The 25,735-nt window shown below is 41.9% G+C and overlaps 1 protein-coding gene across 1 annotated transcript in view; it reads right to left on the bottom strand.

Annotated features, from left to right (window-relative positions):
- sorcs3a (sortilin related VPS10 domain containing receptor 3a) overlaps positions 1-25,735 on the bottom strand; it is a 299,340-nt gene that overhangs the window by 179,909 nt on the left and 93,696 nt on the right. The window contains exon 2 of the mRNA XM_085161986.1: positions 2,726-2,793. Coding sequence (XP_085018112.1) covers positions 2,726-2,793 — 68 coding nt within the window. The remainder of the gene's footprint in view (positions 1-2,725; positions 2,794-25,735) is intronic.

Raw genomic sequence — 25,735 nt, 5'->3', positions numbered from 1 at the left:
GTGAAGGCAGCCATTAGGGCGTTCCACTTTCACCGCAGACTAAAATGACATGCAAAAACACCGTTAGCTAAATCCCTCCGAGCTACAAGTCTCCCAGTTTTGATAGACTTCATGTCAGCATCCAGCCTATAATTTAGGAATGTCGTGTGCTGAAAATTACACAAACAAAATGCATATGTCTCACAGCCAATCACAAGAGAGGCATCTATTAAAGTGCAAACAGGGACAGCTCATACATTTTTTTAAATCCATGGAGCTTACACATCCTCTTCAGTACCAACAAAAGTCATTTCTATGACATCTTCACAATATAAAGTGTATGGCCGTAGTGTGAACCTGTGGCAAACACTACTGAGCATGTGCAGCAGACCACAAAACATGCAAGCAAACCCAAACCTAGAAAATGCTACTTGTGTGATGTGCCAAGTGAGCACTTTTCAGTTCCCCTTAATGTATTCGACTCCCACACACACAGGAGTGTGATCAAACAGTTTGCCTATAAAAATTTAAAAAAAGAAAAAATGTAAATGCTTTAAATTTGGTTAACGTCCCGCTCAAGGTTATTTTCACATCCACCTCTGGACAGCTTTCAGCATGGCTGCCATTTTTAGAGCTCCATGTTCCCCTGCACTTGTGCCTCTGTAATGGGAACTGGATCACCTCCAGTGTGATCGTTTCAACTTCATTTTCATTTTAAGGAAGCGGACAATGTGGAAATCATTTCAGATTTATTTATTTTCAGGCATTCAGGTTTTGCTGAACCCCCTCAGGATATTACAGTAGCATCCTACACTGACGGTCTCCGGGGGAGCTCCATTTACGGTCCAAACCTCAGGCCAGTTGGAAACACAAGTTGATGTTTGGTCTGTGCACCAGTTTGTGGTGAAATTATAGAGTTCACAGTGCAAGAGGTCAGGAAGGGATTATAACGGATCGATCTAAAAATAGCAGCTGTGCTGGAAGCCATCTGGACATGTCTGAGAAGATGTTGTCCAATTTTAAATCGTGTGTTTTTTGATACGTCTGGAACTGTTTTGGTAAAAACCAGAGATAACATCAAGTTTAAGAAAAATCATCAAATTGGGACAGTTAGTTCTGCTTTGTTAAGTCATTGCTACAGGTGGTAGAAATAATCCCCAGGTGTCCCACCTGTGTTTTCCAAACCACAGACACGGTTCCTCTTATGACACCTATTTGGCATCTGCAGAAAGTTTGACAGACCTGGCGAGGTCACCTACCTGAGACGACCTTTACATTGTTTTCCTGAAAAATGTGACACGTCATGACAATCCAGATTTGAAAATCGCCTACATGTCGTTTCATCTCACGAGGGATGTGTAAGCCATCCTTTTTTCAGTGTATTTTTCCTCTTTACAAGCGCTCGTGTCTCACGAGTTTGTGTGTACGCGTGTTTATTTTATTCCCAGTCGTGGTGAAGAAGCTGAGTACATCAGATAATATTTCAGAACAAGAGCATGGCAAACAACCTTCTCCACCCGAGTGCCCCGTATGACTGCACGACACTAGAACAGTGTGTTCACAGCAGCAGAGGAGCAGGTGAGGACAGGACGGAGGGAAATGGGTGGGAAATGTGACACTGATGGTTCAAAGGTGTAAAAGGGCAAAACTAAAGGGCCAGAACGGAGAAATGTTTGTGTTGTGGGTTTAACACAAATTCTGTTTTCTTAGATTAGCTGCCTGCTGCTTATATTAAACTATCAAATAGCCAAAAACATCATCACAGAGCCACACCACAGCTTTCAAACCATCTACTAGCTGGGCCATATCATTCCGTTCACGGTAATACCGGTTTAATGTGGGGCAATGATAAGAACATGAAATATGACGATAGAATATGGATAAAATGTGCATGTGCAGTGTCTTTGTTTTCATACGCACATGGTGGAAAAAGCATGGCGGCGACGGAGAATGAGAAGGGCGAAAGCGGATCGTTGAATGAAACGATGAACCAGAACTGGTTTGTAAAAATGCTGCAGCTTCACTGGTGTGGAACTGGTTTAGCTTTTGTCCGTCGGATACACAACAAAGCACTATTTTTGGTAGCTAGCATGCTAGCAGGCCGTCGTTATTACCGTGTTGTTTGGAAAATACGGCGCACTTAAAATCAATCCTTTGATTTTTCTGAAAGTCGACAGAGCCCCTTATAATCCCGTGTGCCTTATGTTTGAACTCTGGTTGTGTTTACTGACCTCGAGACGATTTTATGTGCACGGCGCTCAAAAATCTGTCACATGTTTCAGTACGACTTTGCTAAGCTACGAAGCTGCACCGCTTGATGGATTGTCGGAGCATTACGGCTATCGTAGGCGGAGCCTCGCGGAGTGATACGTACTGTGCTTCAACATAATGTTACTGTATTGTGTGTGTATAACCTCTTTTTAAGTTTTGTGGATATTATACATGGTTATGCTGAGGATATGTCAGCCAGTTTCCACTGGAAATGCCAGCAACGAATTTGCATTTGCACTGTTACATTTTTATATAACTTTAATGCACATAAAAAACAGCTGCTTGTTTAAGTGAAAATACATTGATGGTTTTTTTGCACTAATAAAGTTGTGGAGTTGTGAAGTATTTTGTCTAGTGTCAATTATATCATTATCGCAAATTTTCAAATGTATATCGTGATAAATATTTTTGGTCATATCGGCCTGCTCTATCGTCTACTTGTAAATATTTTATAGATAAAGTCTCTTGTACTCACCTCCAAAGTGTGCTCTCAGTGACGCTGCCGATATGAAAATCGTACAGCTTGGTTAGGATCAGGATCACCTGAAAAAGAGGGAATGTAATTGTTAGAATCTTTTCATGAGGCGGACAAAGCGATTAACGAATTCGTTACTGTAGCAGAATGGAGACTAATGCATGGATACAGCATCGCAGATTGAGGACGGCTTAAGAGGCAGAGCACTAGATTGCCTGTGAGTTTTTACTGAATTCAGTTTTTGCTGCTGGATCCTTCGACACTCCAAGTCCAGTGTTGACACACATCAGTTTGTTCAGAGTGCTCTGCTGATTGCAAACACAGTGATTGCAAATAAAATGAATCGCAATCCTATTAAAGTCACAGTAGTTTGGAGTTGTTTCATTTATAAGAGTTGTTAGTTACGTCAGTGGTTACTGATATAATTCCAAGTACATTCAAAGAAAAAGATGCAGATTTAAGTAGCTTTAGCTTGTTTAAGTATATCAAACAGGAGAATGTTATCACTGTGAAAGATATTATTTTGAAATCAAACTGAAAGAAGACCCGAGAGAAGAACCACTACATGCTGCAGTTATAACGTGCCCCGTCTGGGTTGAGCACACCTCAGGATCCCTAGAGATGTCGCAGAGGACTGTCTAGCCTATCAAGCTTAAGCTGCTGTCACCTGTGGTGAAAAATTAATGCAGAGATTAAAAGGGCCTCCTTTTCAAAGAGCTATTCTCCAGTTGTAAGCCTTATGATCCCATCATTTATGACCCCAAAAATCAATACGTTTTAACACAAGAAGCATCCCTGAGGTGATCGCTGAAAAGTCTGTTTCCTCAAAAGGTACATACTGTAAAAAAATAAATAAAAATATTCCCATTTATGGTGTTTTGAATACTCTGCAACACTGGTTAGGAAAAGACTACAAGGCTCTGGAAGTGTTAGCATGTTGCTAAGTAGTGCTTTGCATAATTAGCGCTGTTTGCCACTTTCAAACTTCAAACCTGATGGAGCACGCTGACATTCTTGCCCCTGTGGAAAAGTCTGATCCAACAGTCTCTGTTCACAGCTTTGGTCCGGGCTCTTTTGGAGAGATAATCAGCAGGCAGGGCACTACGATAAGCACTGCGCGAGTCCTCGGAGCACATCGCAAGATGAAGGACTAGTTTGCTGTGACAGGATCAGTGGTCAGCTGTGATACTCCACTCTGGAGTAAAGGATCATAAATCTGTTGCTCAGGGACAGCTGGGCTGTAATGTCAGAGGAGAAAAAGCACTGTTCATTATACTTAACCATCTGGTCCCTCTACTTATGCTCACCTCTGGGTTACAGAACGCAGTCAAAAGATTTCTTTCATAGGAGAGCGAGCTCCTGCGATTGTCTGGGATTTATCACACACTTGACCCGACCTCACCGGGAGCCAAGCTCCTTTTACATAATAAGATGCTGCTTTCACCCATCAGCACACGTGTTTCTCGTAGCTGTACTGTTTTCCTTCTGACTAAACGACTATTGCTCCTTCTCATTAGCATCCATGTCTCTTGTTAGCATTCCCCTCCCTGCAACGAGCTTCTGCTTGTTTAAAGCAACCTGACAGGCCTGACTTGAGTCATTTGGCTGGGAGGGGGTGAAGGAGGTGTGGCCTTGACTCTTTTGACAGAAGTCAGCAATTGAGGCTAGATAAGCAGAACTTAGTAAAGAACCAGTTTCTTGGCTCCCCTGACCTCCTGTGGTACTCGTGAAATCATGAGGCCCGCAGACTTCAAGGACCTTTCCACCTCTGGCCGAGCCTCACGCTCCCCACGAGCCCTGTGAACGAGCCAGTCGCTCACCAGGGTCCTTGGATGGAAATTGTGAAGATGTGCCACATGCCCAAGGGGTCCTCCGACTAACAATGCGAACATACAGTTCAGGCCAAACATGATTGCAGTCCAGTGAGAGGCCAGTGCTGCATAGGAAGAAGATGGATTCCTTCCATTCGGCTCCACAACGTCGCAAAACTTCGTGTGCATTAACATGTTTATCTTTGTTAGAAGACATGCATACATCGCTGCATGCTCGTGCTTCTGCGGGCTTTGTGCTTCTGAGATGTGTGGCTGTGTCCGCTTGGGGGGGTGACACACACAGACACGAGTTGTCTCATCACCACATGACAGTCTGAATTCGAAATTCACATTGAACAACCGGCAGAGAAAAAAAACAAAGAAAATACTTTTGTCCTTTCAAATATTTCTAAAGCAAATCTTGCTATGTGTCTCAAAAACATCTTTTCAGCCAGCGTTAAAGAGAGTTTTTTTAAAGAAATGTTTAATGCATTAAGACTCAGCCCTGGATAAGAATAGCATGTGGATTTCAAAAAACACCAGTCGCTGTTTATTTACACACTTGCTCGCGAGCGTTCACGGCCTTTGTTGAGGCGGCGGGTGTATTGGAAGGACAAAACCGCAGCAGACTCGAGAAACGTTTGACAGGGTGTCTGTATTTGAAGTGCACTCTCCCCTCGTGAGTCCCCGGCTGATGTGCTTATAGAATCAAAATGTCAGTCACATTACCTTTGGATTCGCCTTGTTGCCTCAGCAATTAACCAACTGTGGTGAAAACATATTATTAGCAGAACTAAACGTCCCCCTTTCGTCATCCACAGAGTCAAAGTTCCAAACACAGTCTTGAATTTGGCTCAGCTCATAGCATGCTAATGATGCTATTAATTGCTTTTCTGAGAAAATCTCAAGCGTTTGTGGAGCAATAGATTTATTGTGATCGTGACCCGAAGAGCCGTCACCTTCGATGTCAGGTAAAAACACAAGGCAGCATATCAAGTCTAAATTAAACCTGACGTTCTATAAATAGCAGTGCGTGTGTTCGTTCGTGCTGAATGTAGTAATTACAATGAATGGTAAAGCTAACGCTGCATTTGACTCGTCGTAATGAAGACATGGTGGGTTCAACTTGCCTTTTTTAGTTTACCTAAACCAACCTTTATGGAAATAAACAGACAACATTCGAGATTTGATCTTTCCCCTGCAAACAATTTATATTAATTCCCCATTAATTGTGCTTTTTAACACTTCCCAGAAACTTGGGACTGGCATCAAAGTAACAGATTAACCCTTTAAGACCTACCATAGAACCAAGTCCGCCAGAGCTTATATTATATTTTTACATGCTGTGGAGCCATTTTTGGGAGCATTTCAAGTTGCTATACATCAATACAACCATTACAACCTAAATTTTAATAATATGTCTGCATTAAGTGCATAGTAATTATATAAATTGCAAAAAAGTGCAATAAACGACAAAAAAATTGAAAATCGTTTTTGTTTTTTTAACATATATTTCTAGTTAGAGAAATTTAAGAGGCTTATCCCTCAAAACTGTAAATACAAAAAAGTTGCACAAAATAGTTTCCCACCACAGGAAATTTATTTTGAGTGTCTTCATAGTTTTATTTTTGAAATACACCAATTTTTATACACTGCAGGAAAAACGAAAATAAATATTATAGTGCAAATTTGCAAAAAAGCAGCATATGCATCAGAATAAACTATTTCCAGCAGTGCAATATGAGTCCTAAGCATCCCAGAAACCACACAGAAAGTCATAAAGTCAAAGATAACTTTTAAAAACACCAGTATAGGCTCATGAGGCCCTGATGGTAAAAAACTACATTTCCGCGAAAATGACGTCACTTCCGGTTTCGGGCAGGTCATGGCGGACATGCGATAGTTCACGCTGATGAACGTAGGAAGTGTTACAAACAGCTGATCGGATCGGCAAAGCGTGTTTCTGGAATATTATGTTTTTGTTGCTGCAAGTGCTTTTTATGCAGTTTTTGCAAAGCTATATGTGGAAGGAAACTGTGACCGAGGACAAGCTGATGGCATAAGATGTAAGTACAACTCCTCCGGTTTCATATGCAAAAACAATTATTGCGCTAGCTCAGGTGGTTGCAGAGCTACCGGGATTTAAAAATAGTTACGCAAAACAGAGCGTGCAGCTCTGACCGGCTTTAAAGGGTTAAAAGAAAACAAAAGATTTCACATGGACTCTGCTTCCAAACCACACGCAACTTCCAACAAACAGCTCTTCAGAGATTTTTGTACTTTGGCTCAAACTGTTTCAAAGACATCAGTTTTGTACGCTGCAGTCGGAACAAAAAGCTCTCTGTGGCTTTGATTTCAAAATGTCATGGTACTCCAGCGTTGACAGTCTCACACATCTGAAAACAAGCTTTTAGTCTGCAAACAAACATGGATGGTCGACACTAAAATGGCAGCTGAAACCGATCATTATCTAGAAGTGATTAAGCTACCCCGCCTCTCAGTAGCATGTCAGCGGCTGAGCAATTACGCTGTCAATTGGTGAGAGCTGTTTATGAGACACAATATCATCTGGTAGCATCAGAACTACAACTTGACATCAAAGCTGAGCTAAAAAAACCAAAAATACACTGAATTCTTTGTCGCAATTTGGAATGACTGGCAGAAAATGAAGCCATCAACTTAATGGTAAGTGGATAAATACAGTGTATGGGCCATAAATGGAGACAGAGTTGAAATAAAGACGTGGAGCAACCATGGAGAGTATCTGGCCCCAAACGTCATGTTTAGCTTTTGTTATCCTCGCTAAAGAAGCATCTATGTCCACTGTGAGCGACCATCTTTGAACAGAGGCGGTGGTTTACGACACCAACTCTCTGCCATCTATAATCCAGTTTTGAGTTCCCTCCCAGACGCCTTAACGCCCACTCACATCCTGGGCCATCTGACCTCAGGAAATCACATGATAAGGTGGGGCCAGGTTTCACAATGAACTCACCTGAAACTCTGGCTGATTGGGACCCACACCCAGTTTCACACCTTGGCTCAGGCGATTAGAGGATCATCAGGGGGTCCTTTTGTCCCTCTGTGGGGGGAAACTCCCACTAGGTTTATATCTGGGACTCTCCACCATTTGACCTTAGAACTGAAGAAGCTTCTCGGATGAAGGTGAAACGTCTTCAAGTAACTTAAAGAAGTCCAGACGCTTTTCTTTGCAAGCTCCTTTGACTACAATGACCTGGATGACTGAGAACCTTCACAGACACTTATCCCAACATCACAGCGCGACCCAGTATTTGTGTTTCAGGTCCTGGATTAATATTCTTAGCGTCATTCACGTTCTCCCTATTTGCCTCGGTGTGTTATATTCTTAGTTTCTAGTCTCTAGTTTTCTCTCACTGTGCCTTCCCCGTGTTCCACGTTTAGTTCCTCTTGTCTCCGTGGTCTAAGGAGCTTGGAAAGAAAAGCGTCTGGATTCTTCTCTCATCCGAGAAGCTTCTTCAGTTCTAAGAGCAACTGATGGACAGTCCCAGATTTTAAGGATGATGGGAACCTTAGACTACGATGACCTGGATGACTGAGAACCTTCACAGACATCTTGTCTCTGTGTTCAGGCGTAGACAACTCCAGGCCTCGAGGGCCGGTGTCCTGCTGGTTTTAGATCTCACCCTGAGTCAACACACCTGAATCACATGATTAGTTCGTTACCAGACCTCTGGAGAACTACAGGACAAGTTGAGGAAGCCGTTTAGCCATTTGAATCAACTGTTTTGGATCAAGGACACATCTAAAACCTGCAGGACACCGGCCCTCGAGGCCTGGAGTTGCCCACCCCTGCCCTGCCTTTGTGACGGTCTCATGTTTCCTGTTTTATTTTGATAGTTCTTTTTCCTGTGTTCAGTGTATTCAGGTTTGCTTTCTCCTCGTCTCGTTATGTCTGATTAGTCCCAGCTGTGTTGCCTTACTGTTTCCTTTACTCCCTCGTTACTGACTCGTGTATTTAAGCCTCGTGTTTTCCTCCGTTCGTTGTCGCGTCATACTCCCTCATTGCTCCGGGTTTTCTCTGTGTTTCCTGATAACTCCTAGCTCTGTGTTTCCTAGTTTCCAGTGTTGGTTTTGTTTTTCTCTGTTGTAATATTCTGCGTCTTTGCCTTTTTCAGTCCAACCTTTTGTTTTTGTGTGTTTGGGACCTAACCCTGCCTGCCGCAGCCGTAACACGACAACTAAATGTTTTGACCTATTTTAATGTCCATTTCTTTTAATTCCTTATTTCTGTGAGTTGTAGGCGAGTCGCTGGCTTTAACAGTTTCAGCATCTGTACACGGTTTCTGTAAGTCAAGTCAGACGTGTGGCAGAAAGCCTCGAGCCATCTCAGAACTGCTACAGTGCCAGACCTCCACATCGGCCTGAAATAACGTGAGAGGAAATGCACTCGAACCGACGTTAGACGCACCTTTAGTATCTGCCTCTATTTGCACCATGTAGTGCAGGCACGGCTAATACCACATGTGCATGTAGAGCACACAAATCCATCATTAAGCACCTGAACGCGCTGGCTACAAAGAGAACAAGAAAAGCACTCAAATCTGTTCAAGGCTAAAGGGTCTTAACATCCACGCCAGTATAAGAGCAAAGAAACCAAGGTTTCTGCCGAGGCTCCCCTCTGAATTTTGCAATTATCTAATCAGTATTACAAACAAATTAAATGCATGCAGCACTTTGGAGATGAAGGGCAGCAGTGGATGAAAGGAAGGGAATGAGTTGTGTTTGCTTATGTAAATGCAGACCGCTAGAGTATGCTGTAGCTGTTGATGTGTTATAGTTTCATCAAGGCCACGTCGGGGAGAAGACTGTGTTACTGTGCCCCTTCTGGACATCACTCACTCTGCTCCCTCGCAGCTCTGTCATGTTGCCTCTCATGCTTCCTGTCTCCACTGCGCACTGAATCATCTCTCCCCTCCTCTTTCTCTTTTCTCATTTATTCCATCCTTCTTGTGTCTTTCTCTCGACTCGTCTCCCTCACCAGCCGAATCTTTGTGTTTCCCTCCAAACTAAAGCCCCTTTATCTCTGTTTATCTGCACTGTTCTTCCGTGGTTTTACTTACCCCTCTTGCCCATGCCTCTTATCTTTATTCTCCCGCTAGTTTCTCATATTCCCTTCCTAATGTGCCCAAGAGTCTGCTACTCACCTTCACTCTCATCTTTTCTGTCTTATCTCACATCCAGATTGCCCCACCAACACCACTCCCACCCATTTCTCTTACTTTTCCACGTCTGCTTTGTTTTCTTTCCTCCTGTTTTCTCGCTGGTTGTTCTGAGCCGAGCAGACAGGCATAGCCTTTGAGATGCATATAGACAGAACGCCTAATTAAAATCACTTTAAATGTAGTGCTTGTCAAACTATAGTGATGGCTGCGAATTTAGTGTGCTACTTAAAACACCTCTGCGTTCCTTCATATCGTCGTTGCTCTTTAAAGTCATTCCTAATCAATTTTCTAACATTCGGCTTGAAATTTGATTAATCACTGTGCACTCATTAGGCGCTCGCTGTGTAAGATGACAGCTAATTGATCTTTAAGGCTGCAGTGATCAATAAATACTTTTTTAATACCAGCAAACCGTGTGTGTGTGTGTGTTGTCCTTAGTGAAAAGCCTACAGACAGAATATCATCTAATTTGACAGGTTGTAAATATTCTACATATATTTTGGTTCATACTTGTGATTTTTATGCTCAAACTCAGTTTCCATCTACCTTTCATCCCAGTAATTCTCTATAAGAGCATTTTGCTTCTGTAGGGTTTTTAAATTTGCAGGGGGGCTCGTCAGGCTCATGTGCAACCCCAATGACATATTGTGCATTGTTGCATTTTCCTGAGAAAACTGCACCTATAATATATGTTTTTTTCCTTCTATATTTGCATTTAAAGGTCTACTTTTCATGCAGTACTTGAGATTTTGCTCTTCACTGGGTTCCTTTTGCATTTCCTGGTACAAAAAGTTTCAGCTTGAGCAGGAAACACGGCATTCAAACGAGCCAGGATCAATGGCGCTGCAAGGTGGCATAAAGGTCAATTGATAAACCAATCAAGCAGTCTGCAGGGTGGTTGGTGGGGGGCTGTGAGCATATCTGCTTTATCGCCCCAGCTGGACTTTGAAACTGTGGAAGGAGTAACCTTTCCCACACACTGAGATAAACCTGTCATATATGCTGTGCGTTCGCCCTCCCGAAGAAGCAAAAGGAAAGTTTTAGGTGCTGCTATTTCACACGAGCACACTATATCCCACCTCAGCTTCAAAGACTTAAGATAGAAACGTTACCATAACAACCGCAGTCTGCAAAGCAGCTGCAAATGCTCGCAGAACCGCAGCCCTTCTGGATCCGTGTTTATTCTAGAGAAATGCTTCAGAAAGGAGGAATAATTTGTCAGAAGCAAAAAATATTCTGGCACAGGTGATATGGAAATCCTGCAAGCTGTGAGCTTATTTCTTTTGCTTGCATTACTTTTTGCTGCTTTTGCCATTAGCTGGCTGGGTGTAACATTTCCTGCCGTTTTGAATGATGACTGCGCTGTCAGATAATTAATAAAAAATAAGAAGTAAATAAATAAAGCAGCGACGGTTTGTATGATTCAAATCAAGCAGCATTTTCAAGTATCTCAAGTTTGAAGCATCTCAGGATGTTGTTTGCCGGACAAAGACATTTCCAAGGTGTACACTATGACATCATTCCAACACCTAATTAGACTCTAAGAATATCTGCAGATGCAGAAGGAAATCGACATCATCTTAAACACGCACAGGGATAATTGCCTCTCTTCAAAGCGCTTCAATGTTATTAATAATCTCCATTTGCATCGGGTTATTTTTGGCTTTTTTTCCACGCAGGACAGCAAACATTAAGATTTCCTATTGGCCCGTTTTTCTTTCACATAGTGCATCTGTCTCTGGAGCCAGTTCTGGAGGAAGTCAAGCGAAGCAAATGCTATCTGGCTGGCTGTGAAGCCTGCACTGGAGGTTAGCGCTTATCACGGTGCAAGCAAGGGTGCAAAAAAACAAAGCCTGTGTAGACTTTTTATACTATATAACAAAGGAGGACAGATAGAAAAATGGAAGCAGCGTTATTTCATTGACACAAAGACACAGACTAGCCACGCATCGCACTGAAGGTGCAGAGACATCCTGCAGTCTCATGAGCCAACACTAACTATAGAAAAAGGAACAAATGTAAAGCTATAGCATTTTATCTTCGACACTAAAAAAAGCAGCAAATAAGTTCGGTTTTCTTTGTTGTACTCCGTCAGTTTTTTCACATCTTATCATTAAATACATTGGAGGGTTATTCAGTGGGAACCCACTGTGACAATCTGGAAGATGTTCAAAGAATTTCCATTTCTCTGAGGGAACTATTTTTACAGAAAACGTAGCCCTGCATGTTCGCTAATTAGAGGACGGGGCAGTAGCTGCTGTGTATGTGGGAAGCAAGTAAAACATCGTGTTGAAAAATAGATTGTGGCACAGAAGTTTGGACTATCACTAATCAGATGCTGCTCAGTATGGCCTGTAACGTGTAAAGTGTTGTTCACGAGAGTGCAACAGCTGAATCGTCCAACAGGGAAAAAGGTCTGAGACCTGTCTACTTGTTGTTCCTAGAGTATTTAAAAGTAGAATGGGAGGCAGAGCCTTCAGTTTTCAGGCCCCTCTTCTGTGGAACCAGCTTCCAGTTTGGATTCAGGAGACAGACACTATCTCTACTTTCAAGATTAGGCTTCAAACTTTCCTTTTTGATAAAGCATATAGTTAGGGCTGGACCAGGTGACCCTGAATCCTCCCTTAGTTATGCTGCAATAGATGTAGGCTGCCGGGGGATTCCCATGATGCATTGAGTTTTTCCTTTCCAGTCACCTTTCTCACTCACTATGTGTTAACAGACCTCTCTGTATTGAATCATATCTGTTATTAACCTCTGTCTCTCTTCCACAGCATGTCTTTATCCTGTCTTCCTTCTCTCACCCCAACCAATCACAGCAGATGGCCCCGCCCCTCCCTGAGCCTGGTTCTGCCGGAGGTTTCTTCCTGTTAAAAGGGAGTTTTTCCTTCCCACTGTCGCCAAAGTGCTGCTCATAGGGGGTCATATGATTGTTGGGTTTATATCTGTATCTATGAAGCGCCTTGAGGCGACTTTTGTTGTGATTTGGCGCTATATAAATAAAATTGAATTGAATTGAATAAAAGAAAGGAGTTATTAACGCAGACCCAACACTACATTAAAACCACTGACAAGTGAAGTGAACAACATGGGATCATATTCCCACTGTGCAAGTTTCAGCATGTTGATGTTACCTGGACAGGTAGCATCGACCTGAACATCAAAGCAAAGCAGCTCCTCATCTACTCCAACAGCGTTGTTCAGCAGTAGGTTGTAGAACAAGACACCAGGATGTTGAAGCTACTTCCAAACTTTTGACATCCCAATCGCGTATTCATCAAAGGCCTTAACAAATCATTTAAAGAGTTTCTTAAAGGATGCTTTCACACAGTAATTAAGAGTGGGCATCAGTGATGTGGTTAGAAAGTGTTTTAGTTCTTTGCCGCTATGTTGGGAAATCAATGCCCGCGTTGTGCGCTGTGCCCCACGGGGCTCTATTTTGTTTCCCTTTTTATCTTCTGTAGCCACAATCGATTTTAACTGCTATACAGATGATACATGACTATATGTCACAGCAAAGCCCAACACAGATGCTGCATTCATTCTCGACAACACTGGATGGTTGGATGGAAAAAAAAATTTCCACTTCTGAATTACTCGTTTTAATTGAATACGATCAGCACGGCAAACAACCAACGATATTTTAACCTAGATTCAGCTGTTAGTCTTTTTGTTCAGGTCAGTTATTTACTCAAAATGAGGTCATTCTTCTCATTTGCTGACCCAGAGGTCATCGATGCTTTTACATACTCCAAACGTGATCACTGAAGCACACTTTCAGATTCAGATTTAAACTGACAATAGACAAAATGGCAACAGCTCCAAGCCTTCAGAAACACACAACTGTGTCCCCGATCTTTCCCAGGCATAAGTTTCTGTATCAGCCTGATCTGACATTTAATTTTGTTTTTACATAATCTACATAAAAAGAGCAAGCAAGGAAACAGAGTTTTATTGTTGGGGGAACTCAGAGATTCAGTGTCACATGTCTCCCTGCATGTCTCCAGGGTCCCTGAGCAGTTATGGACTAATATTATAATGTATGTATTTTGTATTGCTGTCCCTCGTTCTCCCTGCTTGTAGACATATGTGTGGGTGTGGCCCTGGCAGGTGATTGGCCACACCTGCAGCTGATCAGGCCTGTCGGAGGAGCTGCTTGAGAGTGTGGTGGAGCTCTCTCCGATGCTGGATCATTGCGTGACTTCACGTCAGTCTCTCAGCCAGTCAGTACGATTGTTCTTCCGCATTTGTGTGTGTCTTACGGCTGCCTGTTTGTTATCTCCCCAGGAGAAGCGGGGAGACGAGAGGACAGCGAGCAGGAGAAGGGACACTGACACTGGGAAGAGGACACGTCACGGGAGTCGGGATTGCACAGAGGATTTCCTGTTATTTTCCTTACCACTGTAAATAAACACACAGAGCTCCGCGCCTGGGTCCTCCTTTTCCTCACACCCCCACGGTTGGCCATGCCAAACCGTGACACTCTGATACTTCTAGATCAAATGTCCTGCTGCTACATGTGGAGCGGCACCAATCTGCACACAGCTGATGCTTTTTATTCCCTTTTCAGACAATTCAGAGCTGTTGAATTGGCCAGACAGGATTTCTCAAGTGAACTTTCCCTTTAAAACTTAACAAAGACCATACTACCAGCCCGTTCTCACTCCCGAGGCGTAACATGCCGACGTTTTGTCACGTCCCGCGGCGTTCCTGAGGAACGCGAAAGGAGACCTTCGGCGTTCTTATGGTACGCGGCGGGTTATGGCCGAAATCCAGTGCAATGACGCTCCCGCGGTAATAGACGTTCCAGCCCTGTATTCCAGCCCTAAACCTAACCTTATCCCTAGCCCTAACCATAACCTTTTTCCTGATCTTAACCAGGACTTTAATGATGTTAAATAGCGTGTTTCTAAGCGATTTGAAGAAAAAGAGCGAACATGTGTAGATTGAGTCCATACGGTTCTCATATTAGCTCATTTTTCCGAGGTCGTCATTTAGGAACGTGGTGGGTAGCTGAAAACGTAATATGTTGACGATTTGTCACCTAGCGTAAAATGTTACGCTTTGGGAGTGAGAACGTGTTGATACTACATATCATCCATCGTTCCATCTGTTCATCACTTTGGCAATTATAAATAATTATTAGGTTGTATATGCAAGCATGCATACTAGTTTGCTTTTAATGTAAAGTAACCCTCTCAGGCTCAAATTAAACTTTTTGTTGCTAATGCACAACCAAGTCCTGCAGTGGTACTTCGGAGTAAAACAAACTCATAAAATATGCATGTGGGGTAATCAGGTTGTTAGTTTGTAACTGTTGCAAATCGGCAACGCCTGCCTGGAGAGGGTTAAAGTTCTGGTTCGATTTAAAAAGAAGTATGGAGGTTTTTTCCTGACTGAATTATTTTCTGTTTCCTGCCAGAAAGAACCAGGTGTTCTGATGGTCTATGGATCAGAAGTGACAGACGCCTGACTGTGAAATGTATTCTGTATTAGACTTTTTTTGACAAAAACCTGCCAGTTTTTTGCAAATTAGTGTGAAAAACAAATCACGAGTGAAAGAGGACATGAGAAACTAGATGGGAGTCAGAGTGGGAGGGGCCATGTGCTCATCGCAGCAACCTTTCTCATAGATGTTTTAGACGGAGAGAAATATTTCTTATATCTTCTTATATTTATCATAACTAATTAGCTTTGATCCTCAGAAATGTCTAATCACTCCAACAGCAGGACGCCTGACACGTTTCCAGCTACCTTTAATTTAATCAGTCATCTTCCTCGACAGCAGTGCTTCTCAGTTATTTTACGTTACACCCCTTAATAGTATCATTTGTCTATAAAATTGTTATTGTAACTACATCTCTGCATAACATTGTATCCTTATTAAGATTAAAGCTAAAACAAAGAAGAACTTTATTAACATTGTTTTTTAATCTGAAACAAAATCCATATTTAAACTATAAACATTTTTGACACAGTGGACACGCCATACTTGTCTCCCGCCGTAGTCACAGTGAAGCCAAGCGCTGCACACGCATCGTCATATTTCCGCGTCTTAACTTTCGGGAGACTTTAGTTTGTCCCGTTATCTTCGTCTCTTTTCATCACTGTTAAATATTTTTCCATTTTTCTCGAGGGTTTGTTACTAAACTTCTTATCTCTTGCTCATTGCTGTGTGTGCATGCTCGGTGCAAAAAACCTTGCCACCTACTGTAGTGGATGTGCAATTACACTTTATTCTAGTGCATTCCTACAGCAATATGCATGCTCTCTTTGTTTCCACATGCACATTAAGTCTGATTGCAGAAACATATTTTGCTTCATTCAGCAAACGAGTAACAGGAAAAAGACTCCGTCACCTTAATCTTTCGTCTCTGAACTAACGTTCACCACTCTGGTGTGAGCGGGAACAGAGAGCAGTAGTGAGACAGAGAGTTTAACTGTCGCTGCAAATCTTCACTGAGGTGACACAATATGGGGGCAGGAGGACAGCTGATTAACACCAGGCTACAATTCCTTTTAATGACATTTTTCCATGGAACAGTATATAGTGATGGTGTGGCATCAGGGGTGAAATGAGAAGGGAAAGAACACAAAGAACTCCTCAGTCGCTGATAGCATATCACGAGCGAACACAGGTGTGCGCAGCTCAGTGCTGCAGAAACGCTAAAAGCCTGAGAAGTGAGCTCTGTATAATTAAAACTAGAATATGTCGTCCTATCAGGGACATTATGCCATCCATCAAGCGCCTGATCCATTGGCTCGGCTCGACACAAGCCAGCATGCTGATAGCTCGTGGGCTGCTTACATTGACATATGCTGTGACAATGCTGGGTTAGCAGACACTGGGGTGTGGTGCTGATGCCACTTCAGTGCACCATCCATTACCGTTATACCTTCCACCTGGCTGATCGACCATGTTTGAGGGATCATTCAAGGCCACAGAGGATTTTTTTTTTTAAGTGGTGAGGAAACTTGACAGCACAGATAAAAGCCAACTGTGCTGGCCTTTGCTCCATCACTTATTCTTTCTGTTGTCTGTAAACCTTAAACCGCAGTTTCTGTACTTTCAAGAAAAACGCTGTACGTTAGAGCACTTTTATAGCGATGTTACCTGCTCTGTGATGCTATCCTCCTTAGCCCTTTGACAGTCTGTCAAGACAGGAGGTTTGCTCCTAAACCTTTACATTTCCCAGTTGTGTTTTGCAGTAACATGTAAAGATCTTCATCAAATATAAACTAGTGTTTTTATTCTGTTTCGCCTCTGTCAGTGTGCCCCAGGGCGGCTGTGGCTACAATGTAGCTTCATCACCAGTGTGTGAATGGGTGGATGACTGGATGTGTAAAGCGCTATACAAATACAGACCATTTACCATTCCAAACTCACTTATTGTATAATTTTGTTGTTTATACTACAAAGTAGCTTCCATATTTTTTTTTCTAATTTTAACTTAAATCAATTGATTATATTATTATATAAATAACTACAGTGAGGTTCACACCCATGAGTTTGGGAAAGCTTCTAAATTTGAAAGTAATTACTTTTTAAGTGATACATTTTCTACCTTAGTTGTTACAAATTGGCATCCTGGAAACACAATTACAATGTTCACATTTTGGACAGAGAAGACAGAAGAAGGCTTCTTTCACTCCTCTTTCAAACCATCTTTTTTCGTCACCCTCTTTTGGGGGCGATCGTGGCTCAAGAGTTGGGAGTTCGCCTTGTAATCGGAAGGTTGCCGGTTCGAGCCCCGGCTTGGACAGTCTCGGTCGTTGTGTCCTTGGGCAAGACACTTCACCTGTTGCCTACTGGTGGTGGTCAGAGGGCCCGGTGGCGCCAGTGTCCGGCAGCCTCGCCTCTGTCAGTGCGCCCCAGGGTGGCTGTGGCTACAATGCTACAATGTAGCTGCCATCACCAGTGTGTGAATGGGTGGATGAGTGGTTGTGTAAAGTGCTTTGGGGTCCTTAGGGACTAGTAAAAGCGCTATACAAATACAGGCCATTTACGATCTATGTCCACTGTGCACAACCATCTTTGAACAGAGGGCGGGGCTTACCACACCAACTGTCTGCCATCTAGTTTTGAGATCCCTTCCCAGATGCCTTAACGGCCACTCACATCCAGGGTCATTGGACAGTCATTGGACTCAGTAAATCACATGATAGGGTGGGGCTAGGTGTCACAGTGGGTTCACCTGGCTACTTGGCTGTTTTCAGTTTTCAGTTTTATTTGTCATATGCAAGTTAGCACAGGGTCAACATTGCAATGAAATGTGTTTGACGAGCAGCAGTCACTCAGCAGCATGATACAGTAGAAGAAAATAAAATAAAATGAAATGAAATAAAATATAATAAAATAAAATAAAATAAAATATAATAAAATAAAATATAATAAAATGAAATAAAATAAAATATAATAAAATAAAATATAATATAATATAATAAAATAAAATAAAATAAAATAAAATAAAATAAAATAAAATAAAATATAATATAATAAAATATAATATAATAAAATATAATAAAATATAATATAATATAATATAATAAAATAAAATAAAATATAATAAAATTAAAATAAAATAGAAAAATAGTAAGGAGCAAAATATTAGAGAGACATGGTAAAAGAGAAAAGATGACTAAATATATATGTATCTATAAATATAAATATATGTACACTAGTGATTAAATAAGAAAATCTTGAAAAGAAATATGACGGGAGGGCAGATGGGATATTGCACAGGAATGAGCAGCATTAAATTACAGTATTGCACTTTTAAATATAAATATCAATAACAATATTGTTATTGTTGATTGTGACCCACACCTGTTTTCACACCTTGGCTCATGTGATTAGGTAGAGCAGCGGTCCCCAACCCCCGGGGCTCGGACCGGTACCGGTCCGTGAGTCGTTTGGTACCGGGCCGCGAGAGTTGAGGCTCAGGTGTGAAATGTATAGTTTTCAGGGTTTTTATCGGTTTTCAGCATTATTTTGTTATCGTTTTTATCGTTTACTCGGTTTTCCTGGGTCTTTTCACGTGTGTTATGAATAAATCTTCTTTTTTTCAGTACCGGTACTAGTTTTATTTTGTTGTATTTATCCGCGACACCTTAAAGGCCGGTCCGTGAAAATATTGTCGTGCATAAACCGGTCCGTGGTGCAAAAAAGGTTGGAGACCGCTGAGGTAGAGGATCAATAGGGGGTCCACGACCCACCTGGGGACACTCCCATAGGGCTTAAATCTGGGACTCTTCACCAGTTGCTCTTAGAACTGAAGAAGCTTCTCGGATGAAACGTCTTCAAGGAAACTTAAACAAGTCCAGACGCTTTTCTTTCCGAAGCCTTTCTTCTTCTAACGAGAACATTTAGAACCATGTGAGTAAAAGTCGTTGTCTCAGTTGTTGTGTCAGTAAGGATTGCTGTGCTGGTAATGCAGCAGTTTAAACTGTGGATGATAAATACTTCGCTGATATAACATGATCACTTATCAAAAGATTTTTTGTTGTTGTGGCGGCTCAGCTAATGGACACTGTTCTCCCCAGAGCGATGCTGCTGTCCTGGGAGGAAAAGAAAACTCTTCCTGTTCTGTATTCGAGATGGCACTCCATAAGAAATATGAGGAATGGGATGAAGTAAAGAGGATTTATGTACCTAATGGGAAAATGACACATGATATGAGGCAGTAAGGACTGGAAAACAAACTGGCAGCTTATGCAGATCCTTTTTGTAGTGTTGTGTTCTGCTCTTGGATTTAAACTTTTTTCTACTCAGAGAAAACCACTGACATGGAAAAAAAATCCATTATTGTCAAAGAAAAAACGAGCTCAGTCCATTTCTGTGAAACAGCCCCATCAGACTGCATCGTTCCACAGAAAGCATAAACTGTCACTGCGGTGAAGTTGCAGAGAGACAGCGCTGCTCGACGTGCTCGGACCGCAGCTTCAGAAAGCCTGAACGTCTCAACTTATCATCCGGTGCCATCGTGGGTCACCGGCAGAGTGCATCACTTTGTGCCAACAACAGTAGCCCGACAAGCAAAACAGTTGGTGCCATGTGTTGCGTGGCATGATTCATTTTGACATGCCTGGCATCCAACGTCCTCACAGCCAAGCCTTTATAAGTGACTCATTTCTGAGAGTCAGCTCGGACTCCTCGCTGAGGCCATCCATGGTCTGCCAGTGCTGAACAAAACCCTAAATAAACACTGGTGGCAAATGGAAGATTTACTCCGACTGAACAGATGTAGGGATGATTTACTGCAGGATGTACAACGATACTAACATCTATTACTTTACCTTAACTAGGATTAAGCGTTATGGGTATACGAGATCTCCTCTCAACCTTTCAGCTCAGATCAAATGTGGTACACTAGAGATGGGCAATGCAAAGACAAAGACAATGCAAAACATGTAGCAGTTATTTTAATCTGTGAAGACCAAACGAAACAGAAAGCATCACACAGATATAACTAACAAGAAGTAATGTAGTTAGAGCGCTCTGGACGTGCTCGTAGGTGGATAATATATTCTTTGAATAGAGCTGGACTTGCTGATTAATTTAGTGCAGCAGTATCATGGTGGCGAGTCCATGTTTAGCTATCTCCAGATATAAGGGTGGCGTCAATTATCTCTTATAACTCTCTGCAAGAAAGAAAGTAAGCATGTTTAACAAGTTTACAGCTTTTTATTTTACAGAATAATGTTATCATTTGAGGATTGAGAGGCGTCATTAAGAGATATCCTCAGCTCGCTGAGATGATCGAATTAGCTTAGTGAAAGTGTTAAGTATGGATCTTAGCTTTTTGAATAACAAATTGTGACTGCACAAGTCTTTAGTCAGTAAGTATACTCTGGCTTAGCATCCCCTTATATGCTAACGAGACTTCGCCTCCTGCTGTCCATTAGAAGAAAAATGCAGTTTTAAGGCAATGTTGCCGTCACTTTTCAGGCTTGCGAGCTGTGTCCATCTTTTAACAAAGTCTATGATCATTAGTAAAGAAGGATAACGTGACAGTCAGCTTGAATACCTCCTTACGGCTGCAACATGATTGTGGAATGAAAATGAGCCAAACTTAAAATACACCTCCATCCATCCATCCATCCATCCATCCATCCATCCATGCATCTTCTTCCATTTATCCGGGGCCGGGATGCAGGGGCAGCAGCCTAATCAGAGAAGCCCAGACCTCCCTCTCCCCAGCCACCTGCTCCAGTTTGTCCAGGGGAACACCAAGGTGTGGAGCAGCAGCGGCTCTACTCTGAGCCCCTCCCAGATGGTTGAACTCCTCACCCTATCTCTAAGGGAAAGGCCAGCCACCCTTCGGAGGAAGCTCATTTCTGCCGCTTGTATCCTCGATCTTGTCCTACCCACAGCTCGTGACCATAGGTGAGGGTGGGGACGTAGATCAACCGGTAAATTGAGAGCTTTGCATTTATGCTCAGCTCTGTCTTCACCACGACGGACCGGTGCAGCGTCCGAATCACTGCGACCGCTGCACCGGTCTGTCTGTCGATCTCCCCGCTCCCGTCTCCCGTCATACTTAAACTCCTCCTCCAGTTTACAACACACCTGCAGCTCGAAATCTTTTATTCACATTTTTTCTTTCAATTTCTTTTCTTTTCCTACCTTTTTTTTAAAAAAGGAACTTTTATTCTTTCCTAATTGGTTCCAGAGAGAAATAAACCCCATTGTGATATCAGACAAAAATGTCAAGTTGTTACTCGTCGTTCCCTCCTTCAGTCTGCAGTGCGTCCACTGTAACTGACTTATTTCCATGCGGGGGGGTTGATTCTCTCTAACCTGACATCATTTTAAATGCTCAGTCATGCCAAAAAGCTGCTGGTGTTGCTGAGGTTTTAACAAGGCAACCGCTTTTTGCCCTACTGGTGATTCCCCAAATAACTGCCATTATTGAAATCTCAATAACATAAGAATTTAGAGTTTAATTCAATTCAAAATTTAAATGTAATATTTATCACTACATTTATAGGATTAAAAAAAATCACATTTTTTTTCATTTTCACAAGATATTCTGATTTGTCTCATTTAAGAATTTAACATTTCCCCTCACAGTATAGAAAAGAGTTTTTTTAAATCATGCATGGCTTTGCTTGAATGATTCACTTCTCACATGGGAGAATAAAACAGACATTTATATATCAGGCCAGGCTTCAGCGCAGCTGTGAGAGACTTTCTGTAAACTGATTAGAGCAGGAAAAGGTCAACCAGTAGCCTTGGAGAAAGAGAGATAAAAGCCTGATTGGATTGGTTCATGCTCTAATTTTGACCATCACACTTTTCACTTAGTTATTTAATTGAGCATAGAAGCAGGGAGACGATGAGCCTCTACGCTCGTTTCATTCTGTCTCCGAATGCTGCTGATAAAAAAAAAGAGCAGACTTATCAAAATGGATTACAAATGCCACGATCGCTGTGTTCATGTGATGCACAATGTGCCCGAAAGATGGAAATTGATCACAATCTATAATGAAGTTTTGTAAGAATAACAACAACACGAGACATGAGTTCCTTATCAAGGGTAAAAAGGGAAAAGAGAAGTCAGCTGCACATGAAAAATTCAATGCAGCAATATCAGACTGGTGTTCCCAGCACACAGTGTTTTATGAGCAGTCAAATGTTCTTCTACCTACAGCAGCGCAACTCATCCACAGCTCGGATTTTATACGTTGGAATATCGACACGAGCGAATCAGATGATTTCAGGCGGGGCGTTCTTGGTGTAGAAATTTAATTACATCTTCCTTTTTTTTTAGTGATAATTTACACTTTGGGCAGGTATTAAAATGTTTTACAACAGTGGAGCATCTCTGCCTGGTTTTGGAAACAGCAAACAGTTGTCTCAGTTAATGACAGTGAATGTTTGTGTCAGCCTTGTGTAGTTACTAGGGCTGCAACAATACTCGTATCGATATTGAACCGTTCGATACAGTGCTTTTGGTTCGGTACGCATATGTATGAACAATACAACATTTTTAATTTATTTTATCAACTTCTCTTCTGACGATGCTGTCTGTGTTGAGCGCTCAGTGGATCTGCGCTCGACAGTGCAGCCTAGGCGGAGTAGTCGAACGCAGATTCACTGAGCGCAGCGCAAGCTAGCAAGACAGAAGCAAAGCTAGTTGCAACATGGCAAATTGAACCTCCCCCACCCTCATTCAGATCTGGCGTTTGGAACTATTTTGGTTTTCATGTGACGTATGACCCTGAAGGTAAGCGCGTCATGGACTAAAGTAAAACAGTATGTCGGATGTGCCACGCAATGCTCAATTACATGGGTGGGAACTAGTGTGTTAGCGCAGTTAGCTCGTTAGCGCAGTTAGCTCGTTAACGTGTTGACACCGTCCAGCCCCACACACGGGGCGATCGGCGGTAGCTCGTTAACGGAGATTTGCCGTGTTGTGGCGTTAACGTCATTTCAGCGAGATTAACGCTGACAGCACTAGTGGGAACACAACGAATATGACTGCACATTTACTCCGACATCATCCTAGTGCAAAGACAAGTGGAAGCAGACAAAAACAACAAGCACGCATGCTACAAACTTTACCGGAGTCATTTAGACAGCCGTTAGCACATGATTCTCCTTATGGGGACCTGATATGTTTAATATGCTGCTGAGAATATAGCCCAGAAGAAGCGTATAGTATAGCTTTTATTTTGGAAAGAGACATTTCTCTGTAATAAACTCTCTTTTCCAAAGATGAGTGATTTCTTAATCAGATATATTTATTTTTTTTATTACTTTGTTGTTTCAGCAACATTAAATTTAAAAACGGTACTTTTGAGTTAAAATATATATTTATAATTTTAATAAATGACAAATTAAAAAGGCATGAACATTTTTTTTGTATCGAAAAAATATCAAACCGTGACACCAAAGTATCGAACCGAACCGTGAATTTTGTGTATCGTTGCACCCCTAGTAGTTACGTGTTAGAGGTTCATCAATGAGGAGAACATCCGAACCATCGCTAAAGGATACCTTGTGTACACAGGGACACGCCGCAGGTGTTGATTAAATGTCATATATGTGACAGTAGAGGAATGAGAACGGGTTGGTAATGCACACGTTGGATTATTTCGGGGTTTCTAGACAAGTTAGACAAGATCGATACCGCTCTCATGTCAACTTTAACATTTAACTTTTGAGGTAAAGGTGGAAAGTCAATTAGCTTCACATAAACACTGGAAGCAAAGTGAAACTGCCAAGCCAACTCCAGAGTTCAAAGGTATGCTAAACAGCACTTTTAAGCCTCAGAAATGACTCAGGGCTGAAAATCTTTTTTAACATCCAACACACTGACTTCCTGGAGTCTCTGTAAGGAACCAGTGCCATTCTCTGGTGACATTTACAACTAAACTATCAGCCTAAACCCTGAATGTTGAAAAGAAAATTAAAAACTGGAGTGTTTATTGAACCTTCTGAATGAAAAATAAATAAACATCAATAGTTTCTGTGCAATTTATTCCTCACAGTTTGTTTATCTATCAAATACATTAATGGGGCTCGGGGTTAAAATCTAAAAAATCTCATGTATCAAAGATGATACACCAGGGGTGCCTCTAGAGGTGGCCATATGGGGGCCAAATATTGGGGTGGCACACCAAAAACAGAATTTCCAGTTTTATTATGCTGTTGTCAAATATAGGTTGTATGGCGAAAAACAGACAGAAAATAATTATATGTCACGTTAATTTCCCGCTATTAAAGCTGACATCACTGAAAATGGGTACATATGAAAACTAAATAAGAATTTGAAATCCATAATAATCGGTTTTAATTAATTAATTGATTGACTGAAAGTCCCGACCGCCGCTTTAATGATTCTCAGCCGAGCGGAGCACGAGCAGCAGAATGGAGTCGGCTTTAAGAGCAAACGTGTTCAGGAAAGAGAAATAATCATTAAAGCACGTACGAGTGGGAACTGCTGCCTGTCTCTGCGGTGGCCCTGAGACGCACCAGTGATCTGTCCAGGGACTGGCACCAGCTTTTCTGCGACCTGATATGGATCAAATACCTGAAAATAATGTGGTAAACAATTCTATCAGTCACTGAGGTCAGCAGTTCCCTCGCTGGAAATTTTAAACCCCACACGGAGACGTTTGTGTGTTTCAGAACCAACTATTTACTCGTGCAAAGCAAAATAATCTTTCAGCTTCACATTTATGCAAAACAGTTTTATCTGCCTGTCAGGTTTATTGGAATTATTACCAACATGTATGTTTGTAATTTGCTAATAAAAGGGTTGATATTGTTGTGCATATAATTATTTGTAGTTCTCTGATCATTAGCAAGCTTTGCTCTGTTTGCTGAAGTAAATGTGATTTTCTCTTATTGTTCTCGTAGCACGCTCCCTAAATATTGTATCATTTCCATGCTGCAGAATCCTATCTGAAGAGTTTCTTTGTTCTCTGCATGAAAAGCTCAAAAATCACTCCGTGCCTCCTGTTGTTGCAGGAGCAGAATCTACTTTGTTGCTTTGATTGCAGAAAGAAAATAAAGGATCTTGTATTGACGCAGAGAATTAGGACCATTAGGTCTCATTAAGAGACTCGATCAGGACCTGCTTGTGTGCTTTTCCTGATATCCAGCTTGATAGGAAGATAGCAAAAGCCCGAAGTGATCGTTACAAATGTGTAGCACATTGTGTCAGCCCCTGAGACACAGTGAATGCTGCCCAAGAATTTCCAATTTCTTAAGCCACTGAGATGGGGAAATATCCCCAAAAAAGCACCAGGCAAAGCAATCTTGCACTACTCGTGCTGCTGCTGTTGTTGTTGTTGTTGTTGCACCATGGGAAGAAACAGAAAGAGAGGGAGATCAACAAGAACGAGGTAGGAATGACTATCCATTTGATCTTTTCTGTTTTTTGAAATTGATCAGCATTACAGAAAAGCCTTCTGAATGCAAAATAAGATGTGTGTGTGTGTGTGTCGGGGGGAAAGTCATTTTTATTCATGACTGTGAAGACACC

The sequence above is a fragment of the Neolamprologus multifasciatus genome, chromosome 6 (assembly GCF_963576455.1).
Source record: "Neolamprologus multifasciatus chromosome 6, fNeoMul1.2, whole genome shotgun sequence".
In the NCBI taxonomy this organism is placed as follows: domain Eukaryota; kingdom Metazoa; phylum Chordata; class Actinopteri; order Cichliformes; family Cichlidae; genus Neolamprologus; species Neolamprologus multifasciatus.
This window is presented reverse-complemented; position numbering and strand designations above follow the sequence as displayed.